This window comes from Hyperolius riggenbachi, chromosome 6 (assembly GCF_040937935.1).
Source record: "Hyperolius riggenbachi isolate aHypRig1 chromosome 6, aHypRig1.pri, whole genome shotgun sequence".
Taxonomy (NCBI): domain Eukaryota; kingdom Metazoa; phylum Chordata; class Amphibia; order Anura; family Hyperoliidae; genus Hyperolius; species Hyperolius riggenbachi.
Genome location: NC_090651.1, coordinates 73,560,112 through 73,582,404, shown reverse-complemented (window position 1 = coordinate 73,582,404; position 22,293 = coordinate 73,560,112). Strand labels below are relative to the sequence as shown.

The 22,293-nt window shown below is 44.4% G+C and overlaps 1 protein-coding gene across 1 annotated transcript in view; it reads right to left on the bottom strand.

Annotated features, from left to right (window-relative positions):
* The window catches only part of MUTYH (mutY DNA glycosylase), a 35,883-nt gene that overhangs the window by 9,313 nt on the left and 4,277 nt on the right, over positions 1-22,293 (bottom strand). Inside the window, exons 3-10 of the mRNA XM_068239510.1 lie at positions 20,920-21,038; positions 15,420-15,459; positions 15,027-15,100; positions 12,765-12,806; positions 5,669-5,740; positions 3,380-3,493; positions 3,176-3,273; positions 2,515-2,659 (exon numbers count right to left, since the gene is read on the bottom strand). Of these exons, the coding sequence (XP_068095611.1) occupies positions 2,515-2,659; positions 3,176-3,273; positions 3,380-3,493; positions 5,669-5,740; positions 12,765-12,806; positions 15,027-15,100; positions 15,420-15,459; positions 20,920-21,038 (704 nt within the window). The remainder of the gene's footprint in view (positions 1-2,514; positions 2,660-3,175; positions 3,274-3,379; positions 3,494-5,668; positions 5,741-12,764; positions 12,807-15,026; positions 15,101-15,419; positions 15,460-20,919; positions 21,039-22,293) is intronic.

Here is a 22,293-nt window from a genome sequence, read left to right as displayed (position 1 = left end):
CTGCTGTAGCGTCTCATTAGCAGCCGAGGGGAGGGCTCCAGAATGCTTTGCAGTATAGTATGCGGCTTGCGTCCTGCTTGGGTCTAACAGCTTTTCTGATAAGCACACATCAAAGGTAAGAGAGATTTTTATCTTCACTAATGCCTTTTTGGCTTCCTTCTAAACTGTTTAACACAGGAGAATAGAGGTTTAAATTAGCCTCTGCAGCCTGACAGTTACTCTTTAAGAATGCTAGTTCTGCAGTGAAGCTATATTTTGTCCTATTGGATGCCCCCGAACCACTTTTGCTTTCCACTTTCTCTTCCAGCAGCTCCCTTCTAAAGTTATCCTTTATGGACTTCCAGCGAGTTTTCACTTGTTGTACTGTAAAATAATATAAAAACAGTATTAAAATATGTTAATTTGTGACAGGTTTCTAGCTACTGCACATACATATGTGTCATTGCACTACCAGTATCGACTGGGCAGGACAACCATTATAACACTGCAAATGCTGTGGCAATTGTAAAGGCTGCATTTGTCCTACATAATTGTGTGCGGGACAAAGAGGACATCATTGTGCATGAATAACTTCCACCAGCTCCATTACAACATCACACAGCATCCAAAAAGAAGGCAATGTAACATCATCAATCGATTGTGTGTGTGAATGTGTGTGTATGTGTGTGAATGTGTGTGTATATATACATATAATATATATATATATATATATATATATATATATATATATATATATATATATATATATATATACACACAAACAGACAGAGAGAGAGACACTCTTGACATCATTTATACATACAAAAGGTACTCACTTTTTGTATCCTGAAGCTTGGGTGACAGCATATTCCATGTCAATCCAGCCTCCTCATACAGCTCCTTTGCTATTTTTGCCCATAATTCGTTGGCTAGCTGGTTCACTTTGTAGTCTCTGTTCGTTTTCTTGTACAGGACTTCATGTGGCTGCACTTTGGAGATGACATCCTCCGTTGTAAACCATTTTTTCCGAGACATTGCCCTGAAGAAGCCACTTTCCACACAGCCTGCAGCTCTGTCGCACTTCCGTTGTACCACAAGCCGTCAACAGGAAACAGAAACCTTATCTTATAGCATTCTGGGAAGCTGTAAGCCTTCTGGGTACTTTCTGAATTTTGAAAATGCTCACAAAACGCGCGACATTGCGTTTGCACAGCGATTGCGCAGCGCTTACATACTTAACATTGAAGCGCTAACGCTCCAAAAATGCTGCATGTCCTGCGTTTGTGATTTTAGGATTCACAAACGCTACAGTGGAACTTGACCCATCCGCTTACATTAGCTGAGCGTTTTGGAAAAACGCTAGCGTTTTGTAACGCTCACTAAATGCTCGGAAAATCGCCCTTGTGGGTTCTAGCCCTAACGGTTAGGCTACTTTACTCTATATGAAGGTTACATTGTGCATTCTGGAAAATGGATCGCAAACCAACAAATACAGCTGAAGCATGCAGTGCATTGAAGTATTCTTCACTGCAACAGTAAACATGCAGGTCATCCAGTAAATTTCCAGCGTGTCTCAGGTTATTCCAACAGAAACCACTGCATAGGCAGTGGGGGGGGGGGGGGGGGGGGGGGAGAGAGAGAGAGACGTTACAGATAGCAACAGAGCACAGAAGCTGCAGACAGCTGTTTCACGTATGACCACACCTCCTCAGGACACCAAGGCATACCACTGAAATATAATTGCATTGCATTGTGATTATACTGTCCATTGCAATGGAAGCAACAGGTGCAATGTGAAAGCACCCTTAATTTATATACATGGTCCTCTCAATCGCTGTCATGAAGCCAACACAATTAAACAAGTGCCTAGCTGTATTTTGTCCCAATCAAGAGTCTAGCAGTGCACAGCTCATGGTGTCACCCAAAGGGGTAAGAATGCTGAGACAATGCAAGTTCTCAAACAGACAGGAAGTGCTGCAATATTTCCAGTGTTTTGAGTCATTCTAGAGCCTATTTCTCAAGAAAACCAGTAACAGGAATATGTTTATCAGTGCAATGTGAACTCCTAAGGGTGCATACACACAACACATCAGACCATAGTCTTTGGAAAATGAAAGATCACAGACCAATTTTACCCCCTTCCATGTAGTATATGAGAGCCATACTCTACACAGTCTATTCTATGGAGCTGAACTTCCCATCAGATAGAAATCTTTGCAAGATGCTGCACACAAAGATGCTGCAAAAGATCCGTTTCTGCAAAATGCATTCATAGTCTATGATATCTGCAGTTCCTCATACACACCTTGTTTAACAGACATTCATCTGCAGATCAGACAATCATCTGCAGATCTGAAGATCCATCATGGTGGATCCGATCTGCAGATGAATGTCTTAAACAAGGTGTGTATGAGGATCTGCTCTGCTTTACTGGAGAACTATCTATATTCAGTGACGTTTACTATGAAGAATGACAAAGAAATCATTAAGTGATCACTCTCCAGGTATAGAGTGATCACTTAATATACACATCACCTTCTTGTACACTCTGCACAGATTCTGCAGTGGACATTCCGAGCATAGCGGTTTCTTGGGGGTGCAGACGGTGGCCCCCAGCTCCATCATGGCTTGGTTGAAATCTCCTGGTCGATTTGGATCAACAAGATTATTTGCCAAACTCCTGTGTGGATAGAAAAATAAGTAAGAGCTCACAAAGCCTTTAAAGGACAACTGAAGTGAGAGAAATATGGAGGCTGCCATATTTATTTCCTTTTAAGCAATACCAGTTGCCTGGCTGTCCTATTGATCCTCTGCATCTAATACTTTTAGTCTACATTCACAACAGTGGTGTGTTGCAGCATAACGCCCGCTTTTGCAATGCACCACCTTTGTGACGTAATATAAACCCTGAACAAGCATGCAGATCAGATGTTTGACTAAAGTTTAAGTGGATTTGCTGCATGCTTGTTTTAAGGTGAATGACCCAGCCGCTACTGATGCATGATCAGCAGCATGCCAGGCAACTGGTCAGTTTGAAAGGAAATAAATATGGCAGCCTCACTATCCCTCTCACTTCAATTTTCCTTTGAGGAAATGAAATTAATTCGATTGTTACCATTTTTATCCATTTAGACACACATCATCTGAAACCTGAGCACTGGCACACAAATGTATTCAGAAAATTCTTTAAGCCCACCATAATGCATCAGAGACCACCGGCGTGGTGAAGTCTGCTCCAATACATCGCAACCGACATAAAACTCGAATGACATTTCCATCCACGACCCCGGTCACCTGCAGAAAGAGCGGGAGATTGTACTGCCATGGTTCTGAGTGACAGAAGACTTTCTCCAGTCTTGCTTTAGGGAGGGCTTCATGGTTTCTATCGTGCAATAATTACCTGCCCATAGGAGATGGAAGCGATGGCTCCAGCCGTGTATCGGCCCACGCCAGGCAAGTGTCGCTGTAAGTCCTCCGCAGTGCGAGGAATCTGCCCTCCCAACTCCAGCACCACCTGGTGACCACAGAGCACATTGCATGTTAATACAAAATGTAGTGCAAGTGTGTGTCGCAGTAGAAAAACAATACAGGGGCTCCTTCCAGTATCTCCAAATTAAGCCAGCTGCTCAGGTAACCACTTACAATAATGGCAACAACAACTTATACTCCAGACCTCAGAGCTTTGGCTCTCCTTTACAGAAGTGCTAAGGAAAGCCAAAGCGCTGAGGTCTGTGTGTGCTTTTGGGAAAACACCCAACGACACACAATTATTTCAAAGCAGCCTTTCTCAACCTCTTATACCTGGAGGAACCCTGCAAATAACTTTTGGATCTCAAGGAACCCCTGAAAATATTTTTTGGATCTCGAGGAACCCCTGCATTTATTTTGCAGGAGGCACGGACTTTAAAGGGACTCCGAGCACCTCTCATGGGTATACCTTTACGACTCCAACCAGTACTGCAAAGTACTTAAAGATGCATACCTTTCTGTAACTTGTGCTCTCCTCTTTCATTTGATGCCTGAATCGCTGTTCTACACCAAACAGTTTTCATTCGATTTCAATGTAAAAATCGTGGCTGCCACCTTGGCTATGTTATAACTTCCAGGTCACCACGGTTTTCTCTGTTAGAGAAGTACATCACTGAATGAAGCAGGAAGAGGAAGTGACACGCATGGCCATTGCAAGAGGCTCCTCCAGAGGGGTCATAGCACGACTTTGTTGGAAGTCGTCTGTCTTAAAGGCATGCCCATGAGAGGTGAGGAACTGTAACGACAAAACGGCCCCTGGGGGGTACTCACCTCGGGTGGGGGAAGCCTCAGGATCCTAATGAGGCTTCCCACGCCGTCCTGCGTCCCTCGGGGGTCTCGCTGTAGCCCTCCGTACAGCCGTGACGCAATATTTACCTTCCTGGCTCCTGCGCAGGCGCTCTGATGCCTCTCGGCGCCGAAGTAGGCGGAAATACCCGATCGCCGTCGGGTCTGCTCTACTGCGCAGGCGCAAGTTTCCGGCGCCTGCGCAGTAGAGCGGACCCGACGGAGATTGGGTATTTCCGTCTATTTCCGTGCCGAAAGTCGCCACAGCGTCCCCGCTGGAGCCAGCAAAGGTAAATATTGAACTGACAGTCGGCACAGTCGCCGGCTGTTCGGAGGGCTGCGGTGAGACCCCCGTGGGACAGAGGACGGCGTGGGAAGCCTCATTAGGATCCGGAGGCTTCCCCCACCCGAGGTGAGTACCCCCCAGGGGAGGTTTTTGTTGTTACAGAGTCTCTTTAAGCCAGAAAAAAAATGAGTTTTACTCACCTGGGGCTTCTACCAGCCCCCTGCAGCAGTCCTGTGCCCTCGCAGCCACTCACTAATCCTCTGGTCCCCCGCTGCCAGCTAGTTTCGTTTTTGCCGACAGGCCCGTCAGGACTGGCCATGTGTAGCTTTTTCCGCATTCCCGACTGTAATAAAAATACGCGTTGCCGCATTACGAACACATAGATATGCGGCAACGCGTATTTTTGTACGCGTTGCGGCCCGTAATAGCGCTTATTACAGTCGGGAATGCGGAAAAAGCTACGCGTGGCCAGTCCTGACGGGCCTGTGGGCAAAAACGAAACTAGCTGGCAGCGGGGGACCAGAGGATTAGTGAGTGGCTGCGAGGGCACAGGACTGCTGCAGGGGGCTGGTAGAAGCCCCAGGTGAGTAAAACTCATTTTTTTTCTGGCTTAAGGTTCACTTTAAAAGTAGCTGAGGCTGTTATTTTCACTACCCCCCACTACACTGCCACTCATTATATTGTCTCCTTATTCTAGTGCTTTTTATTAATGTGCTCATTAGTATTCTGACCTACAATTTAGTGCTTCTTTTTACAGTACCCCCTATTATAGTGTGCTCTATTCTATTTGACTACCTTGCAAAGGGAGGGGGGGGGGGGGGGGGGGGTTTAAGAAAGTGATTGGTTTTTTAAATAAGCAAGAAAAGCTGAGTGCTCGGAAGAAACCCACGCAAGCAGCGGGACAACATACAGACTCCATCCAGATAGGGTATTGGCCCAAATTCAAATCAGGTACCCAGCGCTGCAAGGAGAGAGTGCTATCCACTGCGCTACCACACTATGAAGCAAACAGATCACAGCGGGGTAAACTCTCTACTAAGGTTTACTGCAGGTTTTGAACAAAGTCCTGACTGTATGAGAAATACACACCTTCTGCGCTCCTTCATGTAGACGTCTGCCACGTGAATAATAGCCCAGACCAGACCACTTCTCATTCACCTCCTGAGGGCACCAAGAAGACATCAAAATATAAACTATGGCTGAACAACATTAGAAAGAAGAAAAATCCTGAATACAGGAAATCAAAAGTGTTCATACTTGCATTACTTTTTTATTGAATACATCAATTTCCAAATATTTTCTAGGACTGAGTCATACTCATTTTAATTGTATGGTGTACAAAAAGGACCACTCCGGTGAAAAAGGTAAGCAGTTACAATCTGACAGAACTGACAGGTTTTGAACTAGTCCATCTCCTTATGGAGGATTCTCAGGATTTTCTTTGTTTTCAAAAACATTTCATAAACAACAGTTAACTGCCAAAACAGTAAGATACCAGCCAGCCTCCCTTCTCACCTGCACACTATTTTGTCAATTAGACTTAGCAACTGTGACGGATTGCGGAGAAACCGCCGCGCGTTCTGACAGTGAGGCGGCGGAATCCGCGCACAGAGCGGTGGTTTCCCCGCGGCGACATGCTTCTGCTTTGCCTGGACCTAGTAGTGCACACAGATGGAGAGCTATGCGCGCGCTGCAAGACAGGCTCTTTATGCCAATAGGAAAAGGGTCAGCTGATCGAGGCGGTCAGCTGATCCCAGCTCAGCAGGTGATTGGTTGATGGGAGCTGGGCGGCGCTGTGGAGCGCTTTACTATATATATCTCTTGCTGTTCAGTTGCTGGTTGTCTGGCGTTGCGAATACCTATGTGTTAGCACTCAGACCTTAGTCAGATCCTTCAGGGTGGTGGAACTAGGTGGACCTGGGAATCCACACTTAGCCAGTTTACTGTGTATCATCTGTGTTATTCCTTAGACCAGTTCCAGGGTGTAGAGACCACGGACCTCACACCCCAGACTAGGAATACTGTGTATCATCTGTGTTATTCCTTAGACCAGTTCCAGGGTGTAGAGACCACGGACCTCACACCCAGACTAGGGAACTTGTGTCCTGACGAAGCGCCACAGAATGTGACGGCGCGAAACGGCTGTCGACCTCCCCATTCGCCTGTACCTCTCTCTGCCAGTTTGTGGTATTGTAATGTATGCCTTTTAACTTTTTCCAATAAATGCCAAGTTTTATACAGGGATGTGCAAGGCCCTTTTCTCTTTCTTCTTTACATGTTGATCTGTGTTATTCCTTAGACCAGTTCCAGGGTGTAGAGAACCCTGACTAGGGAACTTGTGTTATTCTGTTATACATCAGACTAGTTCCAGGGTGTAGAGACCACGGACCTCACACCCAGACTAGGGAACTTATGTTATCATTCTGTTATACATCAGACTAGTTCCGGGGTGTAGAGACCACGGACCTCACACCCAGATTAGGCATTGTTTGATATCTGTTATGGCTTATTGCTTTCCTGACTTTCCCTCAGCCATCTGATTCGGTACCTTGCATTTCTGATTACCTGTTGCCAAACCCTGCTTGCCTTGGATACCGAATCAGCTTCCTGTCTTTGTACTTTATCTGTCTGTGAGTTGTCGACCCGGCCTGCCCGACCTTTCTGGCTGTCACCCACCCCTTGGGTGCTCAGCCTTCCTGCAGGGGCCCCTGCTCCTCAGAGGGGGCACTACTGCTATATCAGTCAGGGTCTCCTTCTCCTGGAGTCCTTGACTGCAGTAGAGTCTGTCTCTACTCATTTGAACCACCTGCTTCCCCGGTGGTCCAAATTACTACTGTTACACCAAACACTTACACGCTTCAGGTGTCCAGAGGTTAGCAATATATCTGTATTATCGGTGATTCTGCAGATCATCAATAATCAGGTATATATCTGTATTCTTGGTGATACTGCAGATCACCAATAATCAGATTCTCTCTGCGTGCTGACACCACTCGTTACAGAACGCCAGACCAAACCAATATGGAAGCATTTAGCAGTCGTCTTGACACACTCACCACCTCGGTGGAAAACCTCATCAGAGTGATGGACGGTCAGCAGGCCCAGATCTCTGCTTTATCTGGGTCACTACAAGTCCTTCAGACGACTGTAAATTCAGTGCGATCCCCTCCTTTTACAGACTTGAGAATGTCTGTACCTGAAAGGTTTTCTGGCCGTAGATCTGACTTTCAGAATTTTAAGAATCGTGTAATGTCATATTTTGAACTGAGGCCTAACCTGTCAGGAACAGAGGCACAGAGAATTAGCTTTATTAAGAACTTACTCTCAGGGGATGCTCAGACCTGGGCATATAATTTAGAGTCAGGGCATGAAGCACTCAGGTCAGTTGAGGAGTTTTTTAAGTCCATGGCCATAATCTATGATGATCCAGACATTTCCTCTACCGCGGAGCGGAAGTTGAAAACCTTGCGCCAGGGCAAGGATCCTGTGGAGGTTTATGCAGCGGAGTTCAGGAAGTGGTCGGTGTCGGCCAGGTGGGGGGCTTTTGCATTGCTGGATTGTTTCCTATCAGGGTTATCAGACGCAGTCTCTGGATTGATGTTGGGATACCCTGAACCAAAAACCATTGAGGAAGCAATCTCTTTAGCAGTGCGGGTTGATCTTTGACTACGATATCAAAGACAGACCCGTGGTAAGGACCGAGTCAGATATGTTTCCTATACCACTTCTCCACCGGCCTCACCGCCACCTGAGCCAATGCAAATTGGTCAGTCCAAATTAACGCGGGCAGAGAAGAATCGCAGGAAAACAGAACAGCTCTGTTTGTACTGTGCAGAGGAGGGTCATAGAGTGCAGAATTGCCCCAGGAAGTCGGGAAACGCTGCCGCCTAGAAGTAGTCAGAGGTAATACCCTAGGCGCGCAGTCTTTACCTCTACATGACAATCATCTGCTACTTCCCTGTTCTGTCACATGGGAGGGTCAGACTGTTTCCACTGAAGCTTTCATTGATTCCGGTTCAGCGGCTAATTTTATTGATTACGATTTTGCTAAAAAAATTGGGAATACCCATGCTCCCCTTGGCTCAGCCGATTCTGGTCACTGCTGTAGATGACTCTCCTCTGCAGAGTAGACACCCCTTATCCCGTACGCCAAGTTTGCAACTCAGTGTAGGGGTATTACATGGGGAGAATCTGCAATTTCTGGTTTTGCATATGGCAACCTCTACCATCATTCTTGGCATGCCCTGGTTAAGAATTCACTCGCCTCAGATAGACTGGGTTTCAGGTCAGCTAACGAGCTGGTCATCCCACTGTTATCATCATTGTTTAGCGAAAGTAACCATGGGTAATACCAACATTTAGGTTGAAGGTGTGTCAAGACAATACACAGAATTTGCTGACGTCTTCTGTCCTAAGTCAGCGGACAAACTTCCCCCCCACCGTGCCTTCGATTGTCCCATCGATCTGAGATCTGGTTGTATGCCGCCCAGGGGTCATCTTTATAACCTGTCTGGGCCGGAGAAATTAGCTATGTAGGAATACATCAGGGGAAACTTGGCAAAAGGGTTCATCCGTCCCTCTCGTTCACCAGCAGGGGCGGGTTTCTTTTTTGTAAAGAAAAAAGACGGAGGCCTCCGTCCTTGTATTGATTATCGAGGCCTGAATAAGATCACAGTGAAAAACCGCTACCCTTTGCCATTGATTGACGATTTGTTCACGCAGGTGACCAATGCCAAGATTTTTTCCAAGCTAGATCTTAGGGGTGCATACAATCTAGTCCGTATCAGGGACGGTGACAAATGGAAGACGGCCTTCAACACACCCGACAGGCATTATGAGTACCTGGTGATGCCCTTCGGGTTGTGCAACGCACCAGCCGTCTTCCAGGAGTTAATCAATGAGGTGTTCAGGGAAGTGCTGGGAAAGTTTGTTCTGGTGTACCTGGTCGATATACTAATCTTTTCGTCCAGTCTGTCTGAACATCGCCAGCATGTCAGATGGGTTTTAAAAAAGTTAAAACAGAATCAACTTTATGCCAAACAGGAGAAATGCCTCTTCGAGGTAGAGTCAGTAGCCTTCTTGGGGTACATTATCTCCACTTCTGGTCTCTCGATGGACCCAGGGAAAGTTTCTGCTGTCCTGGAGTGGCCTCAGCCTGTGGGGCTGAAGGCACTTCAGAGATTCCTGGGGTTTGCTAATTACTACAGAAGGTTCATTAAGGGGTACTCTACCATCATCTCTCCTCTCACTAGTCTCACCAGGAAAGGGGCTGACACTCATCACTGGTCACCAAAGCTCAAGAGGCCTTTTGGACCCTAAAGAAACTGTTTTGTTCTGCCCCAATACTGAGGCATGTTGATGTCGCCTTTCCCTTCATTGTAAAGGTTGATGCCTCAGAGGTGGGGGTAGGAGCTGTGTTGTCTCAGAGGTCAGGTTTGCAGGGCAAGCTGCACCCATGTGCCTACTTTTCTCGCAGATTTTCACCCGCCGAGAGAAATTATGACATCAGCAACCGGGAGCTCTTGGCCATCAAATTGGCGTTTGAGGAATGGCGACACTGGTTAGAGGGTGCAGAACACATTATCACAGTTTATACAGATCACAAGAATTTGGAGTATATTGAGGGGGCTAAGAGACTTAGCCCTCGCCAGGCCCGGTGGTCCCTGTTTTTTGCAAGATTCCGATTTGTAATCACGTATACTCCTGGGAGTAAGAATGTCAAGGCCGATGCTCTCTCCAGGTGTTTTGAGGCTGAGTCAGTGCAGCCTGCAGCCATCCTACCCCCAAAGGTAGTTCTGACAGCCACTGAGACATGGAGAGATTGGACAGCCACATTGAGTCCCTACATACAGACTGGTGACAGCGCTCATGGATGCATTCGCTTGCAAACCTACAGGGGCAATGCACAGCCCCTCTGGACTAAATACACGCCCTGAATGCAAAGCAGATGCAAATTGTGTGCTAATTCTAACCTAAAGCTTTGTGAATCATTGTGAATCAGTGAATGCAGCTAGCCACTAGTATACACACATTCAATTCATACAGCAAAAGGAATGGCAGCGCTTTCAAAAACTCATACCTGAATGTTTTAATAGTATAAAATGTGCAGAGCTCCAATACTCCTGGACTAAAATACACACCAACACTCATTGCAGGCACAAAAAATGGGGGAACATAACTTCAGTGAGGGGTGAACCTATACCTGAATGAATTATCTGCCACAATATGCAGAGCTCCAATGACCACTGGACTAAAATACATACCTAGCTTCACTTCAGGCAAAGGGGGGTGGTTAGCTTCAGAGATAATATGTGCACAAATTATGCTTACTAGACTTCCCCACGACTGTGACGGACCCCCTTGGGGAAGACCTAACGCTAATCTAGCAATAAAAACACAATATTTCCAGTGCAGCTAATCAGACAAATGGTATACACATTTGATAAACATACATACAGACTGGTGACAGCGCTCATGGATGCATTCGCTTGCAAACCTACAGGGGCAATGCACAGCCCCTCTGGACACGCCCTGAATGCAAAGCAGATGCAAATTGTGTGCTAATTCTAATCTAAAGCTTTGTGAATCATTGTGAAGCTAGCTTGGCTAGCTGCATTCACTGATTCACAATGATTCACAAAGCTTTAGATTAGAATGTCTCTACTCATTGGACCATCTGCTTCCCCGGTGGTCCAAATTACTACTGTTACACCAAACACTTACACGCTTCAGGTGTCCAGAGGTTAGCAATATATCTGTATTATCGGTGATTCTGCAGATCATCAATAATCAGGTATATATCTGTATTCTTGGTGATACTGCAGATCACCAATAATCAGATTCTCTCTGCGTGCTGACACCACTTGTTACAGCAACTGCCAGAAATGCTTCTGAAAACAAAGAGAGCTCTGAGAATCCTGCACCCCACGAGAAGATGGACTAGTCCAAAACCTGTTCAAACCAGATTTGAAATGCTTACTTTTTTCGTTGGACTGGTTTTTGAGAGCTAGTGGTTTTGTAAGTAAATTATAAAAATATATCCTTTCCATACTTTTGATCAATGTTGCTGCACGTCTATGAATCATTTACAACTTGAATTTACAATTAAAAAGAACAATACTGGGATCACGTATGTATCCTAGAACTAAAATATATATATATATATATACATATATACATATATATATATACATATATACATATATATATATATATATATATATATATACTGATCTACAATATTGTTCACTTTAAAGTAAATATAAAACGAAAATCAGAAAAAAAACATCTGACGTACATGGCTGATTGCACAGTAAATCAGTAGTGGTTTCTCCCAGTCCCCTCCCTGTTCCATATCCCTCTTATAGAGAATCCTGAATTTGCCCCACCTTTGATGATCCAGATTCCTTTAGCTGGTCGGCTGACAGGAACCTACACTCAGCAGAAAAGTTCTAGTTATGTGATAAGTTTGGCTTCTCCCCTCTTTACATAAATGCAGATCCAAAGCCACATAGCTGATCTGTTCTCAAAGCCAGGATAATGGTCGAGAGAGGTTAGGCTGGGGGCACAAGAGAGCCTACACGGGCGTCCCTCAACACGTAAGCACTTTTATGTTAAACAGCGTCTCTTTGCAAGGTTGGTTTCAGCCCTTGCTATTTCTGGTACTAGAGATGTAATGCACTTACTGTGTCTTTAAGAGCAGGTTCACACAGACGTTTTGTGGGCATTAAACACTGCGTTTTAAAAGTAACGTTTTTAGGGATCTACTGCTGTCCCATGCAAGTCAATGGGGGGGTTTAGTACAAGCTTTTGCAGGCTTTCATGAAAGACTAGCAGTTGATCCCGGTGTCTCATCTCATCTCAAAAGCAACATGCAGCTTCTAGAAGGCATTTGAAAGCCAGCAAAAGCCACTCAATGAAAGCCCAGCCTTTCCCTATACTTCCTGCAAAAGCCACCAAAAGCCCAGAAAATGCACTGATCTCCTGAAAGCCATTAAAAGCCTTCAAAAGCCATTAAAAGCATAGATGTTAAACGCTGGAATTCTTGAAAAAATGACTTTCTTGCTTTTAGTGACAGCTCGTTAATTAACCAGCAGACACTGGATTTGATAGGCTAAAATTTAAATACAAGGAAATATGAAAGCAAATTGGATTGGAAATCCATCCCTACTAGAAACAGTCTTACCTCCAGCGAGGCCTGAGCCAGGTCCTGTATTGTAGGCCATGTCTGTGGGGGAGAAAAATAACATAACTTTATTCAGCTTATTTGTAAGACAGAAAAGGGGCATTCGAGAGCCCACTTTAGTGTATTAAGTTCGATTATTGGGCAAATAAGGGTTTAAAAAGCTGCTCACAAAGGTGGGTTACCTCCTAGGCAAACACTGTATGCGCTGGTGGAAAATGACCTGTCCCCACTCAGGTGATTAAGTCGCTCTCTGTAGAAGAAGGGGTGACACGCCTCCACCAGGGTGGACAAATGAAAGATTATTGAGAATAATAAAATATATTAAAACCAGTTTAAAAAAAAGGAGTCAGTGGTGGGCATAGCTCCCCAGTGAGGCACCTAGTGATGACTCAACAAATAATAGTTGCACCATTTTTTAATTGCCTGATGAAGCGGGCTATAGACCTGTGAAATGCGTTGCATTACATTATATTGTTGAGGTGAAAAATAAATATTCCTTCTTTTCTGATATTGACATATTGAGTCTTTAATAGGGAGGTAAGTCCACCACTGCCTCCCTTTTTAAACTGGTTTTAATATATTTAACCTGTATTGGCGCCTCTGTTTCGATAATTATTCCACTTATGGCAGTTTACATTAAATCAATACAGTGCCTACAGTGAACGTTATCAAGTTGAATTCCAGAAAAAAATGATAACTAATTCATTAAGTTAAAGGAAGAGAATAGAAAGGTGAAGACCAATTCCTGAGGTCAGGAGGAGGCAGGACTCTCTCCAACTACAACCCTATGATACACCTTTTTGTTAGTACCGTGGAAACAGGTTACAATCTCTTTCAGGATTGCAATAAAAACCTGTCAGCTATACTAGTATTCTTCCTTTCTATTGAAAGCTAAAACAAAACAAAAAACTATGGGCGGCGGAAAATTTTTTTTTGCCTCAGGCGGCAAATAGTCTAGGGCCGGCCCTGTACACTGCTATATATCTAGGAGTCAATCTACTGGTTCTGAGTTGTCAACTGAACCCACCACTTGCTGAGCCTCTCCCATTGGCCAGCTGTCACCATCTATAGTCACATGATATTGGTGGCATGATTAGCGAACACTTTTTTTCTTTCATTTCCAAATCAGCAACATAAAAGTGAGTAATGGAAGCAAGAGTTTCAGAGGAACCGACAATGATTTCACATACACTGAAGATGGCAGGTGCAGGGCACAGACTTTACTATGCTTCCTGTCCCCCTTGGAAGATCAAAACCATGAGTTAGGAGACCTACAGACCATAAATGAGAAGACAGATAGCAGGCAAGTCCTTATTACCACCCAATGGGGCACAGGTACAACATTTCAGCAAAGTTAATTGCGTAGTGCACGTTACTCTAACAACGCTTGCATGAAAAGTGGGAATGGTCAGAGGTCACACGTAAGTAAATAACTCTGAAAAAAAGCAAGATCAGTCTGTAAGTCAGACTATAAAATAAAGAGAATAGGTTAGGATTTAGTTAGTGTTAGGCAATAGATTGCATGAAAGCTGTTACAGGAAACTAACATCCTCCTCCAGTGGTAGACAGGTCATGTGTATGCTCGGTGTCTATTATATCCCACAAGTGGGGCTTGCACTCTTTTGCAGGAAGGCACTTGCCTGTTTTTAAGTGGTGCTGTTCATTTCCTTGCTATGTACTAATTTATTTCGTTTTTGGTCAGCTGCTCCCACTTAACAGCCATGCTTTTGGTGTATATGCAGAGCTTCTGTTTGGGTTCAAGGTGCGTTTGTAGTTTCTGGGGGGGCTCAGCGCACCTCTGATTGGAGGCCATTCGGAGGCGGCCTGGTGTTGCGCTGATGCACCTTTTGCGCAATTTTCAATTTTATTTGATTAGCCGCACCCAGGCTATGCATATACATAGGTTAGGATTTAGTTAGTGTTAGGCAATAGGTTGCATGCAAGCTGTTACAGGAAACTAACATCCTCCTCCAGTGGTAGACAGGTCATGTGTATGCTCGGTGTGTATTATATCCCACAAGTGGGGCTTGCACTCTTTTGCAGGTAGGCACTTGCCTGTTTTTAAGTAGCGCTGTTCATTTCCTTGCTATATAAAATAAAGAGAGCCTAAGCAACAGGAATGTTGTGATGGTGAATTTGTGTGAATATTTCTTGAAAATTGTAAATTTAGGTTAGTGATCCTGTAATGAAATAAACAGATTGTGACAATAATGCTACAGAAGTGACCAGTAGGGGGTCACCCACCTACGCATTACAGCTCACCTTCATCCATTTGTTGTAATAGTCTATGACAGTGGTGACCTGAGTCTGCTGCAGCATCACTTCTGACACCCAAACTAGAAGGAGAGGAGAGAATAAGGAAAGGTACAGTAATCACATACAAGGAGGTCAATCAGAGATAGAGGGGCGTGTCTTCAACCTCCCCATTTCCTGCCAGTAGGTAACTAGCTACTTGTTAAAAATACAAACAAACCAAAAAAACATCAGAAATTGTTAACAGTGCCTTATACAGGGTTGACGAGTAGACACAATTATGTAGCATTTTAACACAAATCCAAAGCAGACTGCAAAAGGTTGGGCTCACTGTTATTCCAGCCTTGTATTTTTCATAGTAGTTAGATATATTCCAAGCATTCGAATATAATTGTTTCCTACCTGAGTATGCCCTGCGATCCATGTCACTCTCAGTGCTGGCCTGAAATAAATATATTGCAGCTGTTCAAATATTATATCTAAAATGTTGCAAGAACATTACATCCATTAAGTCACTAATGAGCTTATGCAAGAACTGAAATATTCTGTGCTGCTCTATGAAAAATTCAGTGGCTGAATAGTGTACTGGTTCTTTTTTGCTCCTAATATTGTGGTTATTTTTAGGGGCCGCGGGGGTCTCTTTTCTTTTGGTGTGAAAATAGTGTATTGGCTCTGCCTCTGACACAGAAGACCTGGGTTCGAACCTCAGCTCTGCCTGTTCAGAAAGCTGCACCTATTCAGTAAGGAGTTCTTGGAAAAGTCTCCCTAACCCTAACACTTCTACTGCCTACTGAGTGCGCTCTAGTGGCTGCCTCGCAAGCGCTTTGAGTCCAACAGGAGAAAGGCGCTATACAAATACTGGAATTATTATTATTACTTCTTATTTAATGAACAAATTAATTTATCAACATAAATTGACTAAACCCTTAGGCCCCTTTCACATCGGTACGTTTTTATTGCATTACCCATTTTAACGCAGGGTGACGCAAAAGCAATGAAAGTCAAATGGGTTATTTCAGATCGGATGCAGCGCAATGCATGGAAGCATCCCATCTGACGCTAGGTCATCAGCGCGTTATGGCACAGCATCTGCGGTAAGGCATGTTGCCCGGAAGTCATGTAAGTCAATGGCGCCACAGATATTATAAACTGTTTTGTGTTAGTAATGCGATGCACATACGCAGAAGCAAATTCTCCAATATACTTGCTAGCAATACGTATTTCCGCCACATTTATGGTGTGTTTTAAAGCAGAGACTTACATTAAAGAGACTCTGAAGTCTCGTTTTTTACCTGCTTTTTTTCATATAATCCTGTTCTGCATGATTGCCCCAGTAGATTCGCCGCATCCCCGCGACAGATGAATGATTTATTCCTGTGAAACAGTCCAGCAAAGCTCCCTGGCTCGCAGGGCTTTTCTTTCTGGAAAAGGCAGAGCTTTGAGCTGTAGCTCTGCCTCCTCCGCAGTCAATCTCTGCCGATCGCCGCCTCTCCCCGCCCCTCTCAGTCTTCTTTCACTCAGAGGGGTGGGGAGGAGGCGGAGATCGATTGAGGAGAGGCAGAGCTACAGTTTAAAGCTCTGCCTCTCCAGGGCAGCAGAACTGCGACCTGCAAAGCCGTGGAACTTTGCAGGTCGATTTCACAGTAATAAATCATTCATCTGCCGCGGGGATGCGTTGAATCTACTGGGGCAATCATGCAGAACAGGATTATATGAAAAAAGCAGGTAAAAACACAAGACTTCAGAGTCTCTTTAAGGCTAGGTTCACAGTGCTCAGTTGCGTTGCAGAAAAATGTCTGCATGTCAACTTACTGCCCACACAATTCTATGGGGCTGTTCACAGTAATGGATTGTGATATTCTAACTTGCTGCATGCAGGCTTTGCATTAAAGTCTAAGTCCAGTCTCAGTTGCAGTTCACAAACAATTTAACACCTGCGTTATGTGACTGACCACTGTGAATCCAGCCTAACACTCGAAGGTAACTACGAAGCTTCTTTTTTGCAGAGCAATGCATTCATCCAATCACACTGCAATGAAAACACTGGTTGCTGATGTGACATCAGCCTTAGGGCTAGTTCACAGTGCTCAGTTGTGTTGCAGAATAATTCTCCGTCAGCTCACTGCTCATACAATCCATTGCGTTGTAATGGATTGCGTTAATCTAACTCACTGCAAGCAGTCTTTGTATGAAAGTGAACCCGAGGTGAGATAGATGCATAGGCTGCCATATTTATTTCCTAAGTAATAATAGTTCCCTGGCTGTCCTGCTGATTCTCTGCCTATTATATTTTCTGCCATAGACCTGAACAAGCATACAGCAGATCAGTTGTTTCTGGCATTATTGTTGGATCTGACAAGATAAGCTGCATGCTTCTTTCTGGTGCAATTCAAACACTACTGTAGACAAATAGATCAGCAGGACTGCCAGGCAATGTGTATTGTTTAAAAGGAAATAAATATGGCAGCCTCCATATCAGTCTCACCTCGGATCCACTTTAAAGTCTATGTCCAGACTCATTAGCAGTTCACCGTAATTGTAACATGTGCATAAGACAACTGACCACTGTGAACCTAGCCTTAGCCTCTGAGAGTGTTGCAAAAAAAAAAAAAAAAGAAAAAAAAAGAAAAGTAAAAGTATCTGTGCAGAATAAGGCATTCTGAATTTACAAAACCACGAGGTGAACACTGACAGATGCAAGAGGAAATGCAATTTATCATTGAGCCAATTCAAATACTGCCCTTAATTTAACTCTGGAATGCATACAAAAAATTAAAACCCTAATGCCCATCTACGCAAGTCTTAAACCATACCTGAAGTGGAAAAAAGTTAGTTACTTACATCAGTAGAAGGAAGTGTCCTACACCCCTCCGTTGCAGCATCGGGACCCTTTTTACAATATTCAATAGTAATCCTATATAATAATCTGCCTGTGTCCGTGCGTTTAGGCCAGTGCGCATGCGCGGCACGTGGGTGGACTTTAGACAGCACAGGAGGACAGGTGAGGGGCGGGCATGTGCGTTCGCGTTGCGGCATGCGTGCGCGTCGTGGCTGTTGTGCGGGCGTGTATGTGTAGCGGCCGCAATGTTGTTGAGGCGTTGCCGGAGGCAACGGGGGGTAGGGGGTTGTGAGGGGCGTAGCGGCCTAGGCCTAGCACCCATTATTGTAAATGGCCTATTGGAGAATCAGAGAAGAATCTGGAATATCCAGAGGCTTCCCTCTACAGTGGTAAGTATAACAAATTCTTATTTTAAGGCTTCAGGTTTGCTTTAAAGGGTATCTAAAGTAATATGATGTGATAAACGTATGTATGTACAGTCCCAATCCCACTTAAGGCTCATACACACATCAGACCATAGTCTTTGGAAAATGAAAGATCACAGACCAATTTTACCCCCTTCCATGTAGTATGAGAGCCATACCTACACAGTCTATTCTATGGAGCTGAACTCCCCATCAGACAGTAATCTTTGCAAGATGCTGCACACAAAGATGCTGTAGACATTCAAAAGATCAGTATCTTCAAAAGATCTGTTCCTGCAAAATGCATTCATAGTCTATGATATCTGCAGATCCTCATACACACCTTGTTTAACTGACATTCATCTGCAGATCAGATCCACCAGGATGGATTTTCAGATCTGCAGATGATTGCCAGATATGCGGATGAATGTCAGTTAAACAAGGTGTGTATGATAATCTGCAGATCTCATAGACTATGAATGCAATTTGCAGGAACGGATCTTTGGCAGGAACAGATCTTTTGCAGATACTGATCTTTTGTGTCTGTACAGCATCTGTGTGTGCAGCATCTTGCAAAGATTTTTTTCTGATGGGGAGTTCAGCTCCATAGAAAAGACTGTGAAGGTCTGGCTCTCATACTACATGGAAGGGGGTAAGATTGGTCTGTGATCTTTCATTTTCAAAAGACTATGGTCTGATGTGTGTATGTGGCCTTAGAACTTGCTTGTGTTTCTTTTTATTCCAAGGGTTAATGACCCAGTGCTGTATCTGTGCACTTGGACTGCAGTATCAGTTCTACTGAAAACTTCTTAAGGTGCATACACACATCAGACTTTAGTCTTTGGAAAATGAAAGATCACAGACCAATCTTACCACCCTTCATGTAGTATGAGAGCCATACTCTACACAGTCTTTTCTATGGAGCTGAACTCCACATCAGAAAAAAATCTTTGCAAGATGCTGCACAGACAGATGCTGTACAGACACAAAAGATCAGTATCTGCAAAAGATCTGTTCCTGCCAAAAATCCATTCCTGCAAATTGCAATGAAAGCCTATGAGATCTGCAGATCATCATACACACGATTTAACTGACATTCATCTGCAGATCAAGCAGTCATCTGCAGATCTGAAAATCCATCCTGGTGGATCTGATCTGCAGATGAATGTCAGTTAAATCATGTGTGTATGAGGATCTGCAGATCTCATAGACTATCATTGCAATTTGCAGGAATGGATTTTTGGCAGGAACAGATCTTTTGCAGATACTGATCTTTTGTGTCTGTACAGCATCTGTCTGTGCAGCATCTTGCAAAGGTTTTTTTCTGATGTGGAGTTCAGCTCCATAGAAAAGACTGTGTAGAGTATAGCTCTCATACTACATGGAGGGTGGTAAGATTGGTCTGTGATCTTTCATTTCCAAAGACTATAGTCTGATGTGTGTATGCACCTTAAAGAGGAACTGTAACGGCAAAACGTCCCCTGGGGGGTACTCACCTCGGGTGGGGGAAGCCTCAGGATCCTAATGAGGCTTCCCACGCCGTCCTCCGTCCCTCGGGGGTCTCGCGGCAGCCCTCCGTACAGCCGTGACGTAATATTTACCTTCCTGGCTCCTGCGCAGGCACTATGACGGCTCCGAAGTAGGCGGAAATACCCGATCGCCGTCGGGTCCGCTGTACTGCGCAGGCGCAGGTCTCCGGCGCCTGCGCAGTAGAGCGGATCCGACGGAGATCGGGTATTTCCGTCTATTTCCCAGCCGAAAGCAGCCACAGAGCCCCCGCTGGAGCCAGCAAAGGTAAATATTGAAATTACAGTCAGGCCTGTCGCCGGCTGTTCAGAGGGCTGCAGCAAGACCCCCGTGGGATGGAGGACGGCGTGGGAAGCCTCATTAGGATCCGGAGGCTTCCCCCACCCGAGGTGAGTACCCCCCAGGGGATCTTTTTGAAGTTACAGAGTCTCTTTAAGAGGCTTTAAAACCCCTGTGTGGCTGGGCGCAAACTATGGTAGCAGGAGAGTGATAAATAGTTCAAAAGGTCATCATTTCTACATATGGGAGGGGATTAAGGGCTCTTTCACAGTGCGACGTTAAAGTAGCACGTTATAAAATACTTTAACACAGAGTAACGCACAGCAATGCAAAGTCTGTGCGACATTCACAGTGCACACGTAGCGTTAGTGTGTAACGTGTAGCGTTGTTAAAAAGTGCTGCATGCTGTGCGTTTAACAATGAATCTGCTGCGTTAATTGTGTTGCACATTCTCAGTAATGTTTTTTTTCCCTTTTTTAAAATGTTCCGCATGCGCCGTTTTTGTTATACATAGTAAATACAATTTGTAACGTGCGACTTTAACGTCGCACTGTTAAAGTGTATATGCATTGCGTTAGTGGCGCGTTGTGCGACCTTAACGTCGCATCAAACACAACGTCCTACTGTGTAAGTAGCCTAAACAGCAGAAGCCATGTCAGTGTGACATTATATCTGGCTGAAACTTCGGACCTAGGTTTTCATGCTTAAAATTAAAATAAGAATCGGACTACAGGGAAGTTCTTTTTAGGAAGACTTGTACAGATAAAATAATTTATCTCATAAGTTTAATTTCACTTCAATTTGCCTTAAGACAGTCTGATACAAACCACACAGTGTCTCTTCATTTACCCACCAGTTTCCTCCAGGGCAGATCCCGCTTACATCGGTCATACCAGGACAGAAGGTTGATACGGAGGAACTTAGACTCCTGAGTGCTAAATGTGTGATACGGTGATATTCTGGATGGGGGGTCTGCAGATAAAACACAACCCATATAAATGTCCTAATAAACTCTCCTACTGAGTTCTTCAACAAGGCAGATGAACAAAACGACCACAGCCAGGAAAAATAGCTGCAATGCATTACAACCTGAAATTTATCTAGCACAGTGGTCCTCAAAATAAGGCCCGCGGGCCGAATGTGGCCCCCTAAGGCTTTTGTACTGCCCCCACACACAAAATGTATTCCTGATAGATGCGGTCAGCTACATCTTTAACTATTGGTGGTCCACATATAGAATAGCAGTGCTGGCACTACCCATCCACATGGAAGCCAGAAAGCAGTAATTCGCTGGTTTCCAATCTAATTCCACATCAGGTTGACACTACTGTCCTATCGGACTGCAGGTTGTCACCTGGGTATGCTTCCTTGTCTGGCCCGCAAAGACTTCTACATCATTTTTTGTACGCTCCGGCCCCCCAACAGTCTGAAGTATGTTGACCCGGCCCTCGACCCAGAACATTTGGGGACCACTGATCTAGCATATTCATATTATATGCTCACTCATCCTAACTAGTGAATGTGAAACTGGTGAGGTTACGGCAGGTGGGTGCCCCCCCCCCCCCCCCCTCAAAAAAAAAAAAAAAAAAAAAGAAAGAAAAAGAAAGAAAGTATGGGTTATGGCGGTGAATGAGGTGAATAATGTGGGGGTCTGAGGAATGCAGGATATGTGAAAGACTACAGAGATAAAAGGAAGAAGTTTTGAATCAGGATGATACCATTTTTTGGCTAACATAAAAGAATTAAGAGTACGTTTTTGGCTATTCCGCCTTCATCAGACTCGAATCCTGTCTGCTGACAAGTTGTTTAAAGGGAATGTCCAGGCTACGTAAAAAAAAAAAAAAAAAAAAAAAAAAAGAAGGAGATCTACTTACCCGAGGCTTCCTCCAGCCCCTGGCAGCCGCTATGTCCCACGCTGGAGCTCCGCTCTCCCTGTCTCCTCCGCTGCAGAGGCCAACCTCATGAGGTCGTCCTTTACTGCGCATGTGCGAGTGCCGCTGTCAATCAAGTCCAATTACAAGTACAATTTTTTTGATTAGAAAATGTAGTTTCATTATTCTATTAGATCGAATATAAAGATTTTCCAACATGTCTGATCGGATTTTTATTGAAAAAAATAATAATGGGATAATCGTTACTTTTTCTTGATCGACAAAAAGGATTCTCATCCACTTTCATTCGATTCCATTGTTTTGGTCAAATAAACAGAAAATTTAACGTTTTTATT